We start from the raw sequence: 19,409 nt of genomic DNA on the forward strand, positions 1-19,409 counted from the left end.
GATATTCTTTAAAAACTATAAACATGATTGTATGTTGTAGGTACGAAACCTCTTTGAACGAATGTTAAAGTAAATAAAGATGTCTGAATACGACAATGTTTGTCGAGGTTCATTAAAATTAAAAGGTGTTTCAGATCATAAAATTAAAAAGTAAGTACACAAAATAAAACAAAAGACAACATAAGACAATGTTTGAAACGAAATAATATGAGATACATGACAAGTGTCATGTGTTTGATGTGCGAAATAAGATTTCGCGACCATATGATTTTGTACTTGTAGTGCTCTCCAAGCTGTTCATCAACAAAAACAAAATCGTGAATAAATCTTTAATTGCATTTTATTAACAACTTAAATTGTTTGTTTAGGAAGGTATACAACTAAACTCTTAAATGAAAAATGTTCATATTGATCATAGTTGCAATAATCCAACTCCCAGTTATTGCCCCTCATACAATCCAGGGTCTTCCCCAGGCCATTTAAGCGCCCCTTGCCGGGGCGCTTGAATTTCGAAATCAGAGTCCCCGGGGCGCTTGAAATTTTCCGATCAGTGTATTCTTCAGTAAAAGGAAGTGGAGATTGTCCAAAAAAATCAAGGTTTCCCTATCAGTGTATCAATATTTCCTGTTTTAAAAGAGCACTCGGTACCTACTTTCACAAGTAATCGCCATAAACACCACATGGGGTAATGGATAAACCACTGATAAGAGAATAGCATGACGCGCGTATCGATTATTCTAGCCACATTACACGGCCATTTAAATGCTGACAAGGATGTATCTGGTAACTTTCCAGTCGTCAAACTGTGAAGTTCATCGTCCAATCGGTTACGCGAATGCTTATGAGGGCGGGGTTAACTATCGACCATTATTTTTGATTGACGTCGGGCATGAAGTAAGAGTTTATCGCAGCTTGATTAGCAAGAAGTTGTACCATTTGAGCAATATAAAACCGGTAATTAGTATAGTACAGAACATTAAAGACGGTTTCGGGCATCATCATCACACCTTTTTACTGTAAACAAGTGTTACCTATGACTCATAATTAATATGAGAAATTAATTGCAAGTGGTAAACAATTAATTATTATAGCGAGTAAGTTGTGCAAATGACTCCCGGTTACAATTATGTGATAACAATTTATTTAATTCCAGTACATGTATATTTCAACATGTCCATTTATAGAACTGATTCACCTCGTTTTTTCTGACATTTATTCGACACGTAATGCGCTTTAACAAATTTTCGTTGAATTAATTACGCACACTTGTAAATGTTTCGTCCGATAATCGATAGTTAGAAGGCTGATGATGGCAACCGGCCGTGATCCTCGTGGACAACGTTAATTTCATGCATTATTCCGTCAAAACATTTATTCGACTCGTAAAGTGTTTAAACAAATTATCGTTGAATTTATAACGCAACGGTTAATATTTGTTGAAATCTCAAATGGGAATAATTAAATTTGTAATCCGAAACCCATTCCCGTAAGTCGATGTTAACGCGTTTTTAATCCGAAACACACTTCCGAATGTAAATGTTACCGCAACGTTAAATTTTTTTGCTTCAAATTAGCAGTGCAAATTTATTTTGTGTCGAATCTTTTTCTCAATTAAAAAGAGCGCGAAAATTATGCAGCATGTACAACGTCGCGTCTATTGCATACAAATGGTGTGTATTGAGCGTTTTAACAAGCACACAACAGGTCAGGGGATTGACGCATATTCAGAGGCAATATTTCATCAAATCTATAAATAGTCACTTAAAAAATGGCAAGGTTTGTGTTAAAGAAATAACTGAAAGCTTTTATCGTAAATATTTACTAGAAAGAGATTGATAACAACGGAATAAACGGGATTATTGGGTAATAAATAGAAACTTGAAAAATAGTAAGTATACAGGAATAGAGTTGGGTTGAAACGGATGTATTGGGGAATCGTTCGAGGTGGGATTTTACTATCTGTGCGGAAAAGTTTTAAAACAATTAAACAATATAAAAAAATATATTTTTAAATGACTGGGGGATTTTTTTTAAGAGTCATAGCGCACCAAATGACGTCTTTTGACGCTGTTTTTCTTTGAGTTATAACGCACCACAGAACGTGAATTGACACGTTAAATAAATAAAAAATCAACGTACGGAGGGGACGCCCCTCCCGAACCCACCCCGATCGGCCCCGGGGCGCCTGAAAAAATTCCTGGGGAAGGCACTGCAATCGCTTACTTAAGTACAGTCGATTGGTGTATAACAGATAGCTAAGGACTTTGAGTCTCATTTCAACGTAAACACCAAGCATTCAGTAATTAAACCATGAAACCTAGATAGACACATGTCTTTCCTATTGAAACATGCCAGCTGTTTTAAATTTCCGAAAAAATATTATTTGTTTACAGCGCGAATTTCATGGTACACTGATTTAGCCATAAACGGATCGCTTAGGTCTTTATCGGATTACATGTGTATCGTGTTATTTCTTGAAATTTGTCACAGCATTTGTAAAAGATAATTGCAATATATGTACATATGTACCAGTCCAACGACGCATCTTCTTATGGAAGAAGGTGAATACACCTGCCATGGAAGAAGACCTTGACAGCTTTAGCAAAACCTTTGTTGGAAACCACAGCATCGCTTCACCAATCAACACACTATGGGCAGACTTCAAACAACAATGTAACAAAGTCATCGAATCGCATGTACCATCTAAGCTAACATCTTCAAGATTCAACCAACCATGGTGCAATAGAAATATTAGAAAACTAGCTCGAAGAAAGAAACGGGCATATCGTAGAGCCAGAAAATCTAAAGAACAGACAGAATGGAATATTTACAGACAGATCCAGAAAGAAAACCAGAAAGCCTGTAGAAATGCCAGAAATGAGTATGTTAGAGACATGATAAGTGAACCTGGAGGCAACAACAAGAAGCTATACTCATATGTAAAAAGCATGAAAAGTGACAGTTCAGGCGTTGCTCCCCTGAAAAAAAATGGGTCCACCTATTCTGATGCTAGTGCCAAAGCAGACATCCTGAACGACCAGTTCTCCTCAGTGTTTACAAAGGAGGACTGCGAGAACCTTCCAGATCTCGGACGGGATATCCCAGTGGAGGCCCCCCCACTGATGATCCATGTCAATGGTGTAAGGAAGCTACTTGAAGCCCTCAACCCACACAAAGCATCAGGACCAGACCAGATATCATCCAGATTCCTGAAGGAGATGTCATCGGTCATAGCCCCAGCACTAACCCTCATCTTTCAAGCGTCTCATTATCAGTGCCAAGTCCCTACTGATTGGAAACAAGCCAATGTCACGCCACTTTTCAAGAAAGGAGACAAGACCCAAGCTTCCAACTATCGTCCTGTGTCACTAACCTCAATCTGCTGTAAGACCATGGAACACATTGTTCACAGCCACTTGATGAAGTTCTTGGATGAACAAAAGCTTCTGTGATGCACAGCACGGATTCCGAAAGAGGAGATCATGCGAGTCACAACTCATCAACACAGTACAGGATCTTGCAGCAGGGTTGAGTAACAAGCAACAGATTGACGGGATACTACTTGATTTTTCTAAAGCATTCGACACGGTGCCTCACCGACGTCTTTCAACAAAGCTGCACCACTACGGTGTGCGCGGCAAGACTCTGGGGTGGATTAACAGCTTCCTATCCGATAGACAACAGCAAGTTGTACTTGACGGAAAGGTATCTGCACCAGCCCCGGTTACATCAGGAGTCCCTCAGGGTACTGTCCTCGGGCCTCTCCTGTTCTTGGTCTACATAAATGACCTCCCAGGTAGAGTCTCATCAACTGTACGCCTCTTTGCCGATGACTGTCTATTATACAGGACCATAAGATCGGCAGATGACACCAAGGCACTTCAAGATGACCTCGACCAGTTACAAGTATGGGAGCGGGAGTGGTTAATGGACTTTAATCCAGACAAGTGCGAAATGATCCGTATTACCAACAAGCGGAACATCACACCTGGCTCATACAACATCCATGGCCAAACACTTAAACAGACAGATAAAGCCAAATACCTTGGTGTGACCATAGACAGTAAACTCACGTGGAACAGCCATATAGACATCACCGCTAAAAAGGCAAACTCAACATCAGCCTTCCTTCGTAGGAATCTGGCAACCTGCCCTACAGACATCAAGGCAAAGGCATACACATCACTTGTAAGACCCCAGCTTGAGTATGCGGCATCTGTTTGGGATCCCAAAACCCGATCCAACATCAACAAATTGGAGTCTGTCCAACGAAGAAATGCCCGCTTCTGCACAGGCGACTACCGATACACCAGGAGTGTCACTGCAATGATGGACAAGCTCGGTTGGCCAACGCTTGAATACAGACGACAAGCGGCAAAAGTGGTCATGATGTACAGGATCGTAAACAACCTGGTGGACATCGATTCCAGAAGCGTACTCATACCAGCAGGAGTGCACACCAGAGGCCATGCAAACCGCTTCATAGTGCCATTCACGACAGTCAATGCCTACCAGTATTCCTTCTTCCCAACTGGAATACGCCTCTGGAATGGTCTCCCAGAACAGGTGGTCATTTCCCCGTCCATAGATGTCTTTAAGACTAGGATGGGGGAGCTGTGCATATAACTCTGGAGCAAAATGTTTTTATCCGGCTTTTAACCATTGTTCTTCCCTTCACACATGTACATAGTTCACAATTGTGCGACAATGTCCCAGAGGGGCCCAGCACATTAACTGAGAGATAGATAGAGATTTCCACAAAGGAAATTCATTTCTGCGTTTAATAAGACCAAGTTCATGGAAATCTTCTTCTTCTTCCATGTGATGTACTAATCTCACTCTGGAGCATACTCGTACATTTCTTATTTACAAGGTTATCGTGAGAGTGCAGTTAAAAGAATAAAACATTTAATATTTATAATATGTACAGTCAGGAAAGCTCAATGTTTGAATTGGAGGACGGCCAGTCCTTCCCTGAATGACTCTGGGGTCTGTAGAACTGTGAGGTGCTTTGGTAGCTGGTTCCACAATCGAGCTCCAGAGATAAAGAAGGAGTGGCGGTAGGTGTCTGTTCTGCAGTAGGGTATCCAGTAACGGACCACTGCACCATCCATGTCTTCGAGACCACGTCCTCTTGTAGATGTGATGGATTGCTGGAGAGAATCAGTGGCTGGAATGTCAAGAAGACCATATGTGTTCCGATACATCATCAGAAATTTAGAGTGCTGGCGGCGGAGTTCTAGGGTAGGTAGCCCAAGGTCTGCGATCATATGGCTAGTGCTGCTTGTAGTCCTGTAGTTGCCTGTGATGAATCGCGCTGCTCTTCGCTGTACAGCCTCTCACTCTTGAATACATGCTTGTGTGTGAGGGTCCCAAGCTGCTGATGCGTAGTCGAGGACAGGTCTGACTAGTGACTTATAGCACTGCAACTTTATGTCTTTTTGGCAGCTTGAGAGGTTTCTGCGGAGGAAGGCCAGAGAGTTATTGACAGACTTAGTGCGGCTGTCCATGTGTGGTTTCCAGGAAAGATCGCTGGCAAGTGTCATGCCTAAGTACTTTCCTGTCTTGACTAAGGCCAGCTGGTGCCCATGGATGCTGTAGTCTGCTTGAGTTGGGGTTCGCTTTCTTGTGATCCTCAGTACCTCACATTTGTCTGGGTTGAAGGACATCTTCCAAGTTGTTTCCCACTCCTGGAGGGCATTGAGGTCATTCTGCAGTATCTGTGCATCCTCTGGAGACTTAATCTTTCTGTACAGAAGACTGTCATCCGCGAGTAGCCTTGTTGTGGATTGAGCTTTGGAGGGCATGTCATTGATGTACACCAGGAAGAGCAAGGGTCCTAACACCTAGCCTTGAGGGACACCTGAAGTTACTGGTGCTGGTTTTGACTGTACGCCCTCGACCTGTACCTGTTGACTTCGGTTTGAGAGGAAGCTTTTAATCCAGGTGAGAACGTTTCCACTGATGCCGTAGTGCTTCAGTTTCACAGCAAGGTGTTCATGCGGAACCTTGTCGAACGCCTTGCTGAAGTCAAGTAAGATGGCGTCTATCTGCTCACCGTAGTCAAGAGCTGACGAGAGGTCCTGTAGGGTCAGGAGTAGTTGCGTCTCACATGACCGGCGCTTCCTGAACCCATGCTATGCGTCTGACAGAATGTTCAGGTCTTCCATATGCTGCATTATCTGGCTTTGCATGATGTGCTCCATGATTTTGCAGCAGACGGAGGTTAGAGAGATAGGCCTGTAGTTGGCAGGTGTGCTTTTGTCGCTTTTCTTGAATATTGGAGCCACCAATGCTTGCTTCCAGTCATCAGGCACACAGGCTTGTGACAGAGAGGCCTGAAAGATGAGGGTCAACATACAGTAGGTGAGAGTTCACTTGCAAATTCTTGAAGGAACCTTGTAGGGATGGCATCAGGTCCTGTTGCCTTGTGTGGGTTCAGGTTCAGCAAGAGTTTGTGTACACCCTCATTTCCTATGTTGAAAAAAGATTGCCATTGACCGGTATGGTGTTCCGCTCAACTTTAGCTCCACTGGCCAGAGGCCAGCCGGGCGTATGTCATGGTCCCGTGTCCGTCGTGCGTGCGTGCGTCTGTTAACTTTTTCTTTAAACATCTCCTTCTCCTAAACTACAAGTCCTATACTGATAAAACTTCTCACAAATATTCCTGGGGTGAACCTCTTTCAAATTTGTTCAAATTATGCCCCCGGGGTCAAATTTGACCCTGCCCCGGGAGTCACAAAATTGAAAATTTGCTTATAAAAGGCCTATTTTGTGAAAACTTACAAAATTTTCTCCTCCATAACCATTGGGCCTAGGGTTATCAAATTTGGTATGTAGAGACATCTAATAGTCCTATACCAAATTTGTTCAAATTATGCCCCTGGGGTCAAATTTGACCCTGCCCTGGGGGTCACATAAATGAACATATGCTTATATAAAGCCTATTTTGTGCAAACTTTAAAAAGCTTCTTGTCCATAACCGTTGGGCCTAGGGCTACCAAATTCGGTATGTAGTGACATCGAATAGTTCTCTACTTAGTTTGTTCAAATTATGTCCCTGGGGTCAAATTTGACCCTGCCCCTGGGGTCACAAAATTGAACATATGCTTATGTAAAGCCTATTTTGGGCAAACTTAAAAATCTACTTTTCCATACAGGGTTTTTTTTCCTTCTTTGCGACCCGCCGAAAATCGGCCCTTTCCCCTCGGATTTTTTTTCCCCTCAGCTGGTAAATTTTCCCCTAGATTTCATTTTCCCCTCCAAAAAAAAAAAAAAAATTTTTTTTTTTTTTTTACCTTTTTATATAAAAGTTAACCTGATCCACTGTAGAAACTTGAAAAATATTGCATAATTAAATAACCTGTTGCCTTGAATTTGTTTTAAAAACAGTAAAATACGTTAAATTGATTATTTTAGACTATCCTTATTTTCCCCAAAATCCGGCTTTTCGCAGATTTTTTTCCCCCAAAATTCAACGTTTCGCGCGATTTTTTTCCCCTCAAAAAAGGCCAGGCCCTTTCCCCAAAATCAGATAAAAACCCCTGCCATAACCGTAGGGCCTAGGGCTACCAAATTCGGTATGTAGTGACATCTAATAGTTCTCTACTTAGTTTGTTCAAGTTATGCCCTTGGGGTCAAATTTGACCTTGCCCGGCCCGGGGTGTCACAAAAATGAACATACGCTTAAATAAGGCCTATTTTGTGCAAACTTTAAAAATCTTCTTGTCAATAACCGTATGGCATAGGGCTACCAAATGTGGTATGTAGTGACATATAATAGTCCTCTACCAAATTTGTTCAAATTATGCCCCTGGGGTCAAATTTGACCCTGCCCCGGGGGTCACAAAAATGAACATATGCTTATATAAAGCCTTTTTTGTGCAAACTTTGAAAATCTTTTTGTCCATAACCGTAGGGCTTAGGGCTACCAAATTGGGTATGTAGTGACATCTAATAGTTCTGTACTTAGTTTGTTCAAATTATGCCCCTGGGGTCAAATTTGACCCTGCCCCGGGGGTCACAAAAATGAACATACGCTTAAATAAGGCCTATTTTGTGCAAACTTTAAAAATCTACTTGTCCATAACTGTATGTCATAGGGCTACCAAAGTTGGTATGTAGTGACATCTAATAGTCCTCTACCAAATTTGTTCAAATTATGCCCCTGGGGTCAAATTTAACCCTGCCCCGGGGGTCACAAAAATGAACATATGCTTATATAAAGCCTATTTTGTGCAAACTTTAAAAAGCTTCTTGTCCATAACCGTAGGGCCTAGGCCTACCAAATTTGGTATGTAGTGTCATCTAATAGTTCTGTACTTAGTTTGTTCAAATTATGCCCCATGGGTCAAATTTGACCCTGCCCTGGGGGTCACAAAAATGAACATACGCTTAAATAAGGCCTATTTTGTGCAAACTTAAAAATTTAACTTGTCCATAACCGTATGGCATAGGGCTACCAAATTTGGTATGTAGTGACATCTAATAGTCCTCTACCAAGTTTGTTAAAATTAAGCCCCTGGGATCAAATTTGACCGTATCCCAGGGGTCACAAAAATGAACCTATGCTTATATTGGGCCTATTTTGTGCCAACTTCAAAAAATCTTCTGTCCATAACCATTGGGCCTATTTCTACCAAATTTGGTTTGTATTAAAATCTTAAAGTTCTCTACCAAGTTTTTTCAAATTATGCCCCTGGGGTCAAATTTGACCCTGTCCCGGGGGTCACAAAAATGAACATATGCTTAAATAAGGCCATTTTGTGCAAACTTTAAAAATCTTCTTGTTCATAATTATAGAGCCTAGGGCTACTAAATTTGGTATGTAGTGACATCTAATAGTCCTCTACCAAATTTGTTCAAATTATTCCCCTGGGCTCAAATTTGACTCTGCCCCAGGGGTCACAAAACTGAACATATGCTTATATAAAGCCTCTTTTGTGCAAACTTTTAAAATCTTTCTGTCCATAACCAATAGGCCTAGGGCTACCAAATTAGGTATGTAGTGACATCTTATAGTTCTCTACCAAGTTTGTTCAAATTATGCCCCTGGGGCCAAATTTATATCTAAAAATGCTCACCCTTCCAACTTTAAGCGCCCAGTGGGACGAGGGATAGAAATAAAAAGTCACATGCTTGAGTAGATTTCAACCCATGCACATTGCACGCTTTTTCGCATAAAAAACAGTGGAGCGATACAGGGCCATCATGGCCCTCTTGTTTGGATGTTACATGTTTGTACTTGGGTCCTCTTCTGTGAACACACTATGTCTTGTAAACTGCTCATTCAAGATTGTGCCATTTATGAGGGCGATACCACTGCTGTCACATCTTCTTGTTTTAATGAAGGAATACAGCTTCTTAGGGTGGCGATCTTCAGATACAGTATCACTGATGTATGTGTTGTTTGCCCGTCTGCACTCGTATTGGACTGTCTTTTGCAGCTGTTTATTTCGGGTGAGGTCTTCTGATTTCCCTGTATGTTTGGATCTCCTGAGGGCCTCTTCTTTTGACTTGATAGGCGCTTGATCTTTCGATTTACCCAGGGTTGGTTGTAACGTAACTAACTAAATAAATAAATGTGTTGTGAGTTTGGATGGAACATGTTTTTCTATGGTGTTGATACAGAACTGCTTATATTCTTTCCAAAGAGTGTTGATGTCTGTATCCGAGTTATGTGTGTTGAGAAAGATGTCAAGAAATTTATGAATAGTTGTGCGAGAGGTAGCAAGATCAGCATGGTTCCAAAGCAGAATATTTCTCTGAGGTGGTTTGAATCTGGAAACACGTGTGGCAACGAAGTGGTTCCCTGCAGGGAGAACTTCTCTCTCATAGAAGCCGTTGTGCAACCATGTTTCACAGCCAATAACGATATCAGGGTTGGATTCTTGGAGGAGTACCCAGAATTCAGATCGTTTGGCTCGCATGCTCTGGAAATTGATCAGCAATATCCTATATGATGCTTGTGGAGGGCCCGGTAGCGACAGTACAAAGCTGAAGCATGATGTCTGAGCATCAAGTGGGCTTGAGGGGGTTGGCTTTGGTGTCTGTGGCTACCAGGGGAACTGTATGAGTTCTCTGTTGCTACAGAGGTGTTGATTGACTTCAGGGATTTAAAAAAAGCCACCTTTTTCAACCATAGTTTTCCAATAACACATTTTAATCCATGGAATTTTAAATTGTCTTTCATGCTTGGATTAAGATGGAAGTGCAAATTTACTGCTATTCAATATTTGGTGTGATTTATTGTCTCGCTTTGCAAAATAATTTAACTCATTCCTCTAACATTAAACTTTAAAGTTAATTATCGAAAAGGTTTGTCATGTAGAAATTTACTTTGCTTTGTTTACCTGGGTATTTATGGTTCAAAACCATTATCAGAGCATTTGGTTTTGTTTGCTTCATAGTTAATGAATCACATCCAATTGGTTTAACAGCCTTATATTTTTCATTGTTGATGTATTTTATTAAGCAATTGTGGCTGTTAGTCTTTTTATCCTATTTTGTTTCAGTAATACTTAGATCTCAAATATTTAACTCACATTGAATATGTTTAAAACATTTTCCTTAAGTAAACTAATTATATCAATCACATTCCCTTGACATGCTATTTAATATAAATATGTCACTTGTGTTATGTTTATATGGCTATGAACTGAATCTTGTATGCTTGTATTGAACCACTAAAATTGTCAGTGTGATTTTTTAAAATTCTTATTCTTTACTTTTAAATCTTTATTTCAACTGTTATATGGTACAATTTTTCATATCATACTATAACAAAAATAACATGATTCTCAAAACAGCCATTGATCATTGATGTCATCATTTTTGGAGCTCACCCGAGCATGATCACCTGTGTCCGGCATCGTATGTCAAGTGTAGTCAAATTTAAGCTCATTATCGCACTAAAGCCCACAATTTTCATCCAATCTAGATGGTTATTGTGAATATAAGCTGAGTACGAAGCTGAGTCATGTACATCCACAAACTAAGCCACACTTCAAAAAATCTGTTTATCACTCCAGATTCCACATTTATGTCTTATTTCTGATGAAATTTGTTCAGATTGTTTATTTATACAATATTTATGCTGAGTTAGCATCAGATTCTTGTGTTTTCAAAGACTAAGAAAACCTTGTATTGTATCACATTTGTGACTCAATCTTGATAACACTTGGTCAAAATGTTCTTTTTGACAATACCTGGGCAAAGCCATGTGTCCAAAAGCAAGTTCACAAGGTCAAGCTTTGACTATATGGATAATACATGTTTTCGAGGGCATGATCATCTGCTGGCGCAGCCGCTCGAAAAATACGTTACTGCCCGGGTGCGCAGTACGAGGGTAGAAACAGATCTTGAGAGCGCCCGCATATGATCATGTCCATGAAAATGTGTATTTGCTATTATTGCATGAACAATCACACATACCAAAATAAATTAAAATAACATTGAAAACAATATGTCTTGTTCATTATGTAAGTTTTTTGCCTGCAATAAATACAGTAATAATCACTTTAAATGTTAAGGCATTTTTAGTGAATAACCATCAGTAAAATACAATGTATGACTGCACAGTGCAGCATGTAAAGCTTCTGACATTAATTCATGTTGAAACCATGCTAAGCCCTTCGTAAAATAGCACGAAGCCATGTGAGGTCAGTGCACACCAACCTCACCAATATGTATAAGAGTTAGCTGAAATAATTGCGTTCAGAATAAATCTGAAGAGTCTGCCAAAGCAAAAATCATCAAAAGACTCTAAGGCGGCAATTTATATTGACTAGTATAAGAGTAGACTTTGGCATTTGTAACCCTGCTAGAAATCAAGGTCAAAATGGATCTATGCAAGCTAGTATGCTGATATGAAAAGTCACGGTGTTATAGTAGGTATTTTGTCTGCCTTTTGACCACGAGGTCAAATGTTCAATCCCCCACTGTGGGAGCATTCTTAAAGCGGGTATATACGATTTTGTCAAATATTTATGAATTTATATAAACTGTGTAAAAAACTTATTATATATATAGTTCAATATAAATTAAAATAAAAGATAAGAAGAACATGTGTCTAAAAATGCGAAATAAGCAAGATTTTTAATACTGAAATTGAAAACGGCTGTACAGCCGAATTCTCCAGCATGTATACCATACATGTACGATTTGAATCGAAACTTAATTTCACGGTTTATTTGAATTCCTGCAACGATATCTATTCCTACGACACACGAACACTAACTCCGATCCTAATACAAAGACGAATGCTTCGGTTATTGTAGGAAAATATATACGTCACTCAGGGCGCTAATTTGTCTTTGCTGCATTTTATGAAATTCGGCTTTAATGTATAATTTTTCTTGCCTATTTTGTGTTATTGTAACATATTTTATCAATATATCACAATTAAACACATAAAAAAAAATCGTATATACCCGCTTTAAGATCTCCCTCAAAGATACCAAGAACGGTTTAACCCAGGTCACAGATTGGAGAGCCTTTCATTAAGCCTCAGAATTTCAATGCAGTCAAGCTTAAATTAATAGGTTTTAACTTATGCAAACAAAGTTTTTCATTATGTCAAAAATTATCCTAATATTTGCCAGGAAGAAGAAAAGGAAGGATAAAGACAAGGAGCTTGACAAGTACCTGCAGAGTCTGGCAGAGACGCCTGGCACATCAGAGCAGCAGCCTGCGCAGAGGGCTGACACACGGACCAAGGCAGAGATTGCCTTTGAGAAGAGAAAGGAGAAGAAGGTATGCTTCACTCTGGCTAAAACAGGGCTTAATGCATGTGTGTTAAGTGTTACCCAGACTGATCAGGGACAACACTTCGCTTTTATGATATGTCTAAATGAAAATCTGTTTTAGGGATTTAGCGTTGTTGGAAATTATGACAAAGCAGTGTAGAATCTATGATACATCATTTTAACAGTTTAATTTTGCTAATCTGTGAACATCACTTTTGTGATTCTTTTCAAATTACCTTTTCAAATTACCTTAAGAATATATTAAATATGATTTTGGCATGTATACCAAATCTTGTTTCAAATAGTAAATAGATAAGATTTGAGTAAGCAACTTAGAATATGATACAGAAGTATATTGAAGCGTAAGTTAAAGAAAATTGTGGTATTTCCTATGGATAATTCAAACTTGTTCAGTTATTTTTTATAACAAGTAGACACTCTTTAGAACACTAGGTTTTGTTTTTAGCAATACATAATGTTCAAATTATGGTTTGCAGATGGCCCAGCAAATCCTGGAGAGGGCAACAAAAAGTCACAAAGAAAGAATTGTAGTAAGTTCTTTTTACAATCCTTTTTTGTGCTTGTTTTTCACTTAGGAAATTAAGGATTATTTTATGTCAAACCATTTCATTCAACTGTTTAAAATGTTGTCTACATTTACCTGCAAATTGTTTTGCTTTTTTAACACTTATACATGTTATACATGTCTTCAGGCTTTATGCTTAAGGTAACTGACTAAGATCCATATTAACTATGGCACAGTCAAACACACTGTGATGATTGAGATGTTCCCAAACCAGATACAATTGTCATGGATGATAGCAGCTGCAATTCACATACTAACATTGAACAAAGTGTGTATTGGCCAGGAATTATCTGACCAGTTCAACTGCTGGTTTCAAGGTTTTACTGGAAGCCATTTTTGCAAAAAAATACCCCTTATTTGTGGGTCAAGACCCCTTGACAATTAATGTGCTTCCACAAATTGTAAGGAAGAATTCCCTGTTCCTGTATCCCGTCAGCCAGTAAGTCTGTCAGTCTATCAGTCTGTCCGTAACAGTTTTATGTCTGTTATATATCTCCTTTACCCTTTGGCAGATTTTCATTAAACATGCCTCAAATGCTAAAAGCATCTAGACAATGTTCAGAAAGCAGTCATGCCAGATTAAGGTCAAGGTCATACTTCACGGTAAAAGGTTCAAGCTTCCGCATTGTGTCTACGAATCTTGCATCATATGCTTAGTGCATTGAGACTTGTCCAGAAGACATGAGTCAGTCATGCCGGATCAAGGTCAAGGTAGTTCCTCAAGGCAAAAGGTTTGAGCCTCCATTTTTGTGTCCACTCTATATCTCCTATACCCTTGATAGGATTTTGATGGAACTTGTCTCAAATAATTAGGGCATTGACAGTGTGTACATAAGACATGAGTCAGTAATCTTTACTTGAGATCAAGGTCATATTTCTAGTTAGGTCAAAGGCTTAAGCTTCTATTTTCATGTTCTGTCCATTCTTCCTATACCCATTCAAGAATATTTACGAAAGTTGGATACAATGTTAAGTGCATTTAGACTAGACAATGTGCAAAAGTCACAAGTCAGTCAAGCTGAATGTGTAGATTATGAAGAAAGGAAATGTGGCTGTAACCAGTTTTGGCACAGTTATTGCTCTTTGTGTTGTTTGTTTCAATATAAAAATGATTGTCTCAACATTTGTGTTTCAGTTAAGAATTGAATTCCTTTTTTGTGTATCATTGATCAGTGTATGATAAAGTTCATGGAAAAATTAATGTTTATTTTCCGGACAGTTCATACGTTGATTAAATGAAAAACAATGCTTTTCAATAGTCATGAAAAAGACATTAAGTACCATTAATGATAACATTCTAAAGGCAGCAACAGACTTCTATACACTGGCATATAAATTGAGTTTCAGTTTTCTTTGTGTTGTATGGCATATTGTTGAAGTTGGGGCCATACTATTGAGTCATTTAACTGATGACGTTTAAAAAAACGTCAGTGATTTTTTTACCTGCGAGTCCTGCGACCTGGACTCACAAAAACCTCTGCGGATTCAAAGTTTCGAATTATGCGAGTCCCAAAAATGCATTGAAATTTATAAAAAAATAATATCGTTTAATATTTGGACTCATTCTTTCAATTCGGGGACTCATAGATTTGCAAGTTATCGAGTCCCAGAACTCAGATGAGAAATTTTGTAAAAATATCACTGCAACGTCATTACAAGTCACCCAAAATTCTGACTTCATTTTGCAATTTGTTTATGAAAAAGTAGCACAGTCATGAATATAAACATTAACATGGTATATTAGGTTGGTTCATTGCGAAATGATAATCAGGTCATGTAATCATGTGATTGAATTATCAAATCAGATTACAGCAATTGCTTGACATTGACAGAGGTTGACATTATCTCTTCTTTATCTTCAGGTTAAATCTTAATACAACCTCCACAATTGAATGACCTTTATGTATAGATTATTGTAAAAATAAAAGAATGTTGCCTGCCACTTTTGGCAGAATTATGGCCCTTTGTCATTTTTACCATTATTGAGTTTGTAGTCCCAAAAATGCCCATTAACTACGTGTTGAATCTTGCTTAAGCTTTCTCATTTTAATGACCTCAATGTGTATATGATTGTTTCGACTGTGACCGGTTTGGGCTGAATTATTGTCCTTTGTTTTTTTTTGTCTATTGGAGAATATAATTATAGTTCAAATTTGTCTTTGTGGTATTGTGTTCTCTTTTACTACCGTGTTTGAAAATTGTGTCTCTATTGATGCACATTAAGTGTGTTTCTTATTTGTTGGATGTTGAAATATGTTATTAATGGTGAAATAAATTATTATTTTGATGTAAATTATTGAACAAAAACATTGAATTACATGCCAAACTAGGAGGTGCTCATAACTTAAGACATTTGACTTTAAACTAGCTCAGCAAAAATACTGATGAGATTCAAAAGACAACTGATTTACAAACCCAAACAAAAACGTGTCATTTATTACATAGACAAACTCTAACAAGAGCCTGCCTTTTATTTGACAAACTTTAATGAGAGCCTGTCATTAATTTCAGGAGTTCAACCAGCACCTTGACAATCTCACTGAGCACTTTGACATCCCCAAAGTGAGCTGGACAAAGTGAGGGACATTTGGGTCATGGTGGGACACAAGCTGTGTGTGGAAGGAAGAACTCTCAGCTTCTGTGTTCAGTGATCACTTAATGGCTATGCTTTTAGCACTGTTAAATAATTTATATTTGTCAGCGTTACATTTTGTGAGTTTTCAAAAAATGTTTTGTGGACATGGATTTCTGATTTTGAAAAAAAAGGTATTTGCGTTAGTAATTTTCCGATATATTAAACTCGTTGATCGGGCAACCCACAAAATCCACAAAAAAAGAATGTTGTACGAATTATAATGATTTTACAGTATATGTAAACACTAATTGTATGTAGACGATAGTTTGAAAGATGAATCAGCCTTAAAGTCTTGGATTTGAGGTTTATCCCTAACCCTTACCCTAACCCCTAACCCTAACCCTAACCCTAACCCTTGGAAAACTGGGCTTAATACTTGTGCATAAAGTGTCGTCCCAGATAAGATTGTTAAATCTGCTCAAGCTAATCAGCAACAACTCTTTCAACTGTAATGGATTTTTTTTTAAGGTTGTCTCATCTGAGCAAAAATCCCGTTTAGGTGGATAGTGTTATCACTGATTAGCCCGTACAGGCTGCATATGCTAATCTTGAACGAAACTTTATGTACATACATAAATCTCCCTTAGCCCAGAGCATGGCTCATTTGTTTTCACCTGTTATATTGACATAGGTCTTAGGTATATGATGTGTTGGCCCATTGGTGTGTATATAAAATACAAATTAACACATACTAGTAGCATCAGAATTGGCTTAGCTCTGCTTCTGCAATTGATTTACAAATTGGTGCACACTGTTATTATTCCTTTCTGAATTTGTCCACTTGGATTTTTTTATAATTATTAATGCTGCATGTATCTCATTGATCAGATGATAAAACTTGTATGCAATTATTTTTACTTTATTTGAATTGTTTGTACTGTGTTTTCGGGTATTGTAATTATATTATTAACTAACATTTATTTCTTCAACTGTTTAAATGAAAATGGTGTGATGTAAAATAATGTCTATTGTCATGCTCTGTCTTACAAGTTTCACATTTTGAAATGTATGTTTGTAATTAAATTAAATTAACATAAATGTTTTAAGTTTTCAACATACACCAAGGTGAACATGTTCTTTTCCCCACTTTTGCATGATCAATGTTATGTGCATTTTAGACTTGAAATAAAGCATGTAGGCTTTTTTAATGCAAGATCTGTTCATTTAGTAACTAAACAAATACTGCTTGAGAAATGAAAATTTACAAACATATTAAGTAGCTTTATTTGAATTTGCACCTGGGTGTTTTGGTTACTGTAATTTATAGCCATTCATTGAATACATGTAGTTCGAGCTATACTACTCGCCCATTTGTCAGTGTCTGCGTTTTGATTTGGTCAAGGTTAACAGGCATCATTTCCAAATGACTGTTTCTACTACAGGTATTGATTTGAAACATGTGGTTGGGGTCATTGTTTGGGTCAATGACAAAGGTTCATGACTCTGATCTGCCATTTAGCAGTATTAAGCCCCATTTTTTACTTAAAAAATATGATTGTTTGCTTTCAACTACTCCATGTCTCTTTCTACTACATACATGTATATTTATATAACACTTGGTATATGTTTTTGGGGTCCATATGAACATTTACTGACCAAGATTTATCTGTAAACAGCTTTAAAGCATGATTATGCCTCCTATTGTACTTAAGGTGTATGGGCTGTAATTTGACCATAAGGCCAAACATAAAAGCATGATCCTTTCCCCTCCCTAACCCATGCAAAAAGGGCTGAGAAGGTAGGTAGAGAAACTATGTTATTTCAAATACAATTGTCTACAATGCAGATTCACTGAAAATGAATTTCATGTGTTAGAACTATGCTTAAAAACTATGAACATGAACCACTGACTACCGGTAGATTATAAATGGAAATTGTAAAAGATATGATTATTCAATTCTGACCTGTAAGAATCAATATAGACCTTTAATTTTCTTGAATGACATCGAAATTTGACTATAATACTTCTAAATGTTCTTAATATTTAGTAACTTCAACATCGGGAATATGATTTTTAATCAATGTCAATATGGATGATGTATCTTAATTTTCAAAGACCGGAGATATTAGATTTCACACGATTTTGTAAACTTAGAGTGTAAATAATCGATAAACTAGCTCGAACAAAGTTAAAGTGACAACTTTCAATTATTGTATATACATATTGATGCATTAAATTAATTACCTGATCTTTTTTTAATCTTCAATACCCCAAAACGAGTTCTGATAATCTAAAGTATGATTAGTTTTTTGATGACACCGTAAATGTGGGATGGAAAGCATATTCAAATATTGGACAGTGTGCGTTTGTGCAAAATAATGTCTAACTCTGCAAAAGTTCAATATATTTAAGCGAAAACTTAACACATATATGCAGAGGGAGAGTTCCAATTAATGATTTTACATAATAAATTAAACAGCTTTGCATTATGTTCAAAATTTGGAAAGAAAAACTAGAAAATGGACAGTGTTCGATTTTGCAAAATGTATGCCGGCCTTTATGCCACAACGCCGAACATTGCTGAAAAAGAACTTATGCAGAGTAAGTTTTGTTAGTACACGAGTACTTTGCGCCCATTGTGCAATGCATTCTAAAATCGTTTACACTGTATATGTGTTAACCACGAAATATTATCTTTAACCGACGAGATCTGATGCCGCTGTGGGTGTCCAGCGAACTTGCACTGTAACATAGTGAATCCCACCTCATGAGGTGTAATGAAATGAACTAGCAGCAATATTTACGTTTATTTTTCAGTAAAAATCATATATAATAATAAATCGCATGTTGTTGAAATGGATGTATATTTACTTCATTTATTTTTATACCTAAACTAATACTAAGAGAAAAGTTTTACTTTCGACAAAAGTGAATAAAGTCTTTAATGGTTTTCGTGTTTCATTATTTTACTATAATTGTTATTGAAAACACAATAGTTCCTGTCATTTTTAATGGTCAAGCTGCTAAAGATTGCCAAGGGCTGAGCTATAAACAAACGATAATATCAGGAAGCACGATCACGTGACTTTGTGGGTTTGCCATTTAAACGTTTATAGATGTAAACACACCGGTAAGTGGTGCATTTTTTTCAAATAACTTAAAAAAATACATGTATTATGAATTTCACCCAGTGCATAAAAGACAGAGTTTTATGCTGTTTATGGCAATGTGAAATACATCATAATTACTTTATTTAATAAGCCTGTGTTATTGGTTAAAACATGCTTGTGTACCGCACGGTTATGCTTCACACAAAGTAAAATTTGTCACCGATTTCAGACGTATTCAAGGATTTATTCTTATAGATTAGGATATCTTCTCAAAATGCAAGAAAAGCTGTTTTTTATGCACTTTACATTGTTATGCTCCCCTTGGAAGAAGAGGGGGTATATTGTTTTGCATATGTCGGTCGGTCCGTCCGTCCACCAGATGGTTTCCGGA

At 37.8% G+C, this 19,409-nt stretch overlaps 1 protein-coding gene across 1 annotated transcript; it reads left to right on the plus strand.

Annotated features, from left to right (window-relative positions):
• Positions 1-23: 23 nt before the first annotated feature.
• Positions 24-17,005, plus strand: LOC127849515 (protein FAM32A-like). Its single transcript, XM_052382139.1, has 4 exons — positions 24-150; positions 12,603-12,753; positions 13,244-13,297; positions 15,844-17,005. The coding sequence occupies exons 1-4, from the start codon at positions 80-82 to the stop codon at positions 15,910-15,912; spliced, it is 345 nt and encodes a 114-aa protein (XP_052238099.1). The 5' UTR covers positions 24-79; the 3' UTR covers positions 15,913-17,005.
• The last annotated feature ends 2,404 nt before the right edge of the window (positions 17,006-19,409 follow it).

The sequence above is a fragment of the Dreissena polymorpha genome, chromosome 11, assembly GCF_020536995.1.
Source record: "Dreissena polymorpha isolate Duluth1 chromosome 11, UMN_Dpol_1.0, whole genome shotgun sequence".
NCBI classification, from domain to species: Eukaryota; Metazoa; Mollusca; class Bivalvia; order Myida; family Dreissenidae; genus Dreissena; species Dreissena polymorpha.

Bases quoted from the DNA above. Each gene is read 5' to 3' on its own strand.
- LOC127849515 (XM_052382139.1), top strand. From the start codon at position 80: ATGTCTGAATACGACAATGTTTGTCGAGGTTCATTAAAATTAAAAGGT. The intron at 12,754-13,243 runs GTATGCTTCACT...TATGGTTTGCAG, and splicing joins AGAAGAGAAAGGAGAAGAAG to ATGGCCCAGCAAATCCTGGA. The intron at 13,298-15,843 runs GTAAGTTCTTTT...CATTAATTTCAG, and splicing joins GTCACAAAGAAAGAATTGTA to GAGTTCAACCAGCACCTTGA.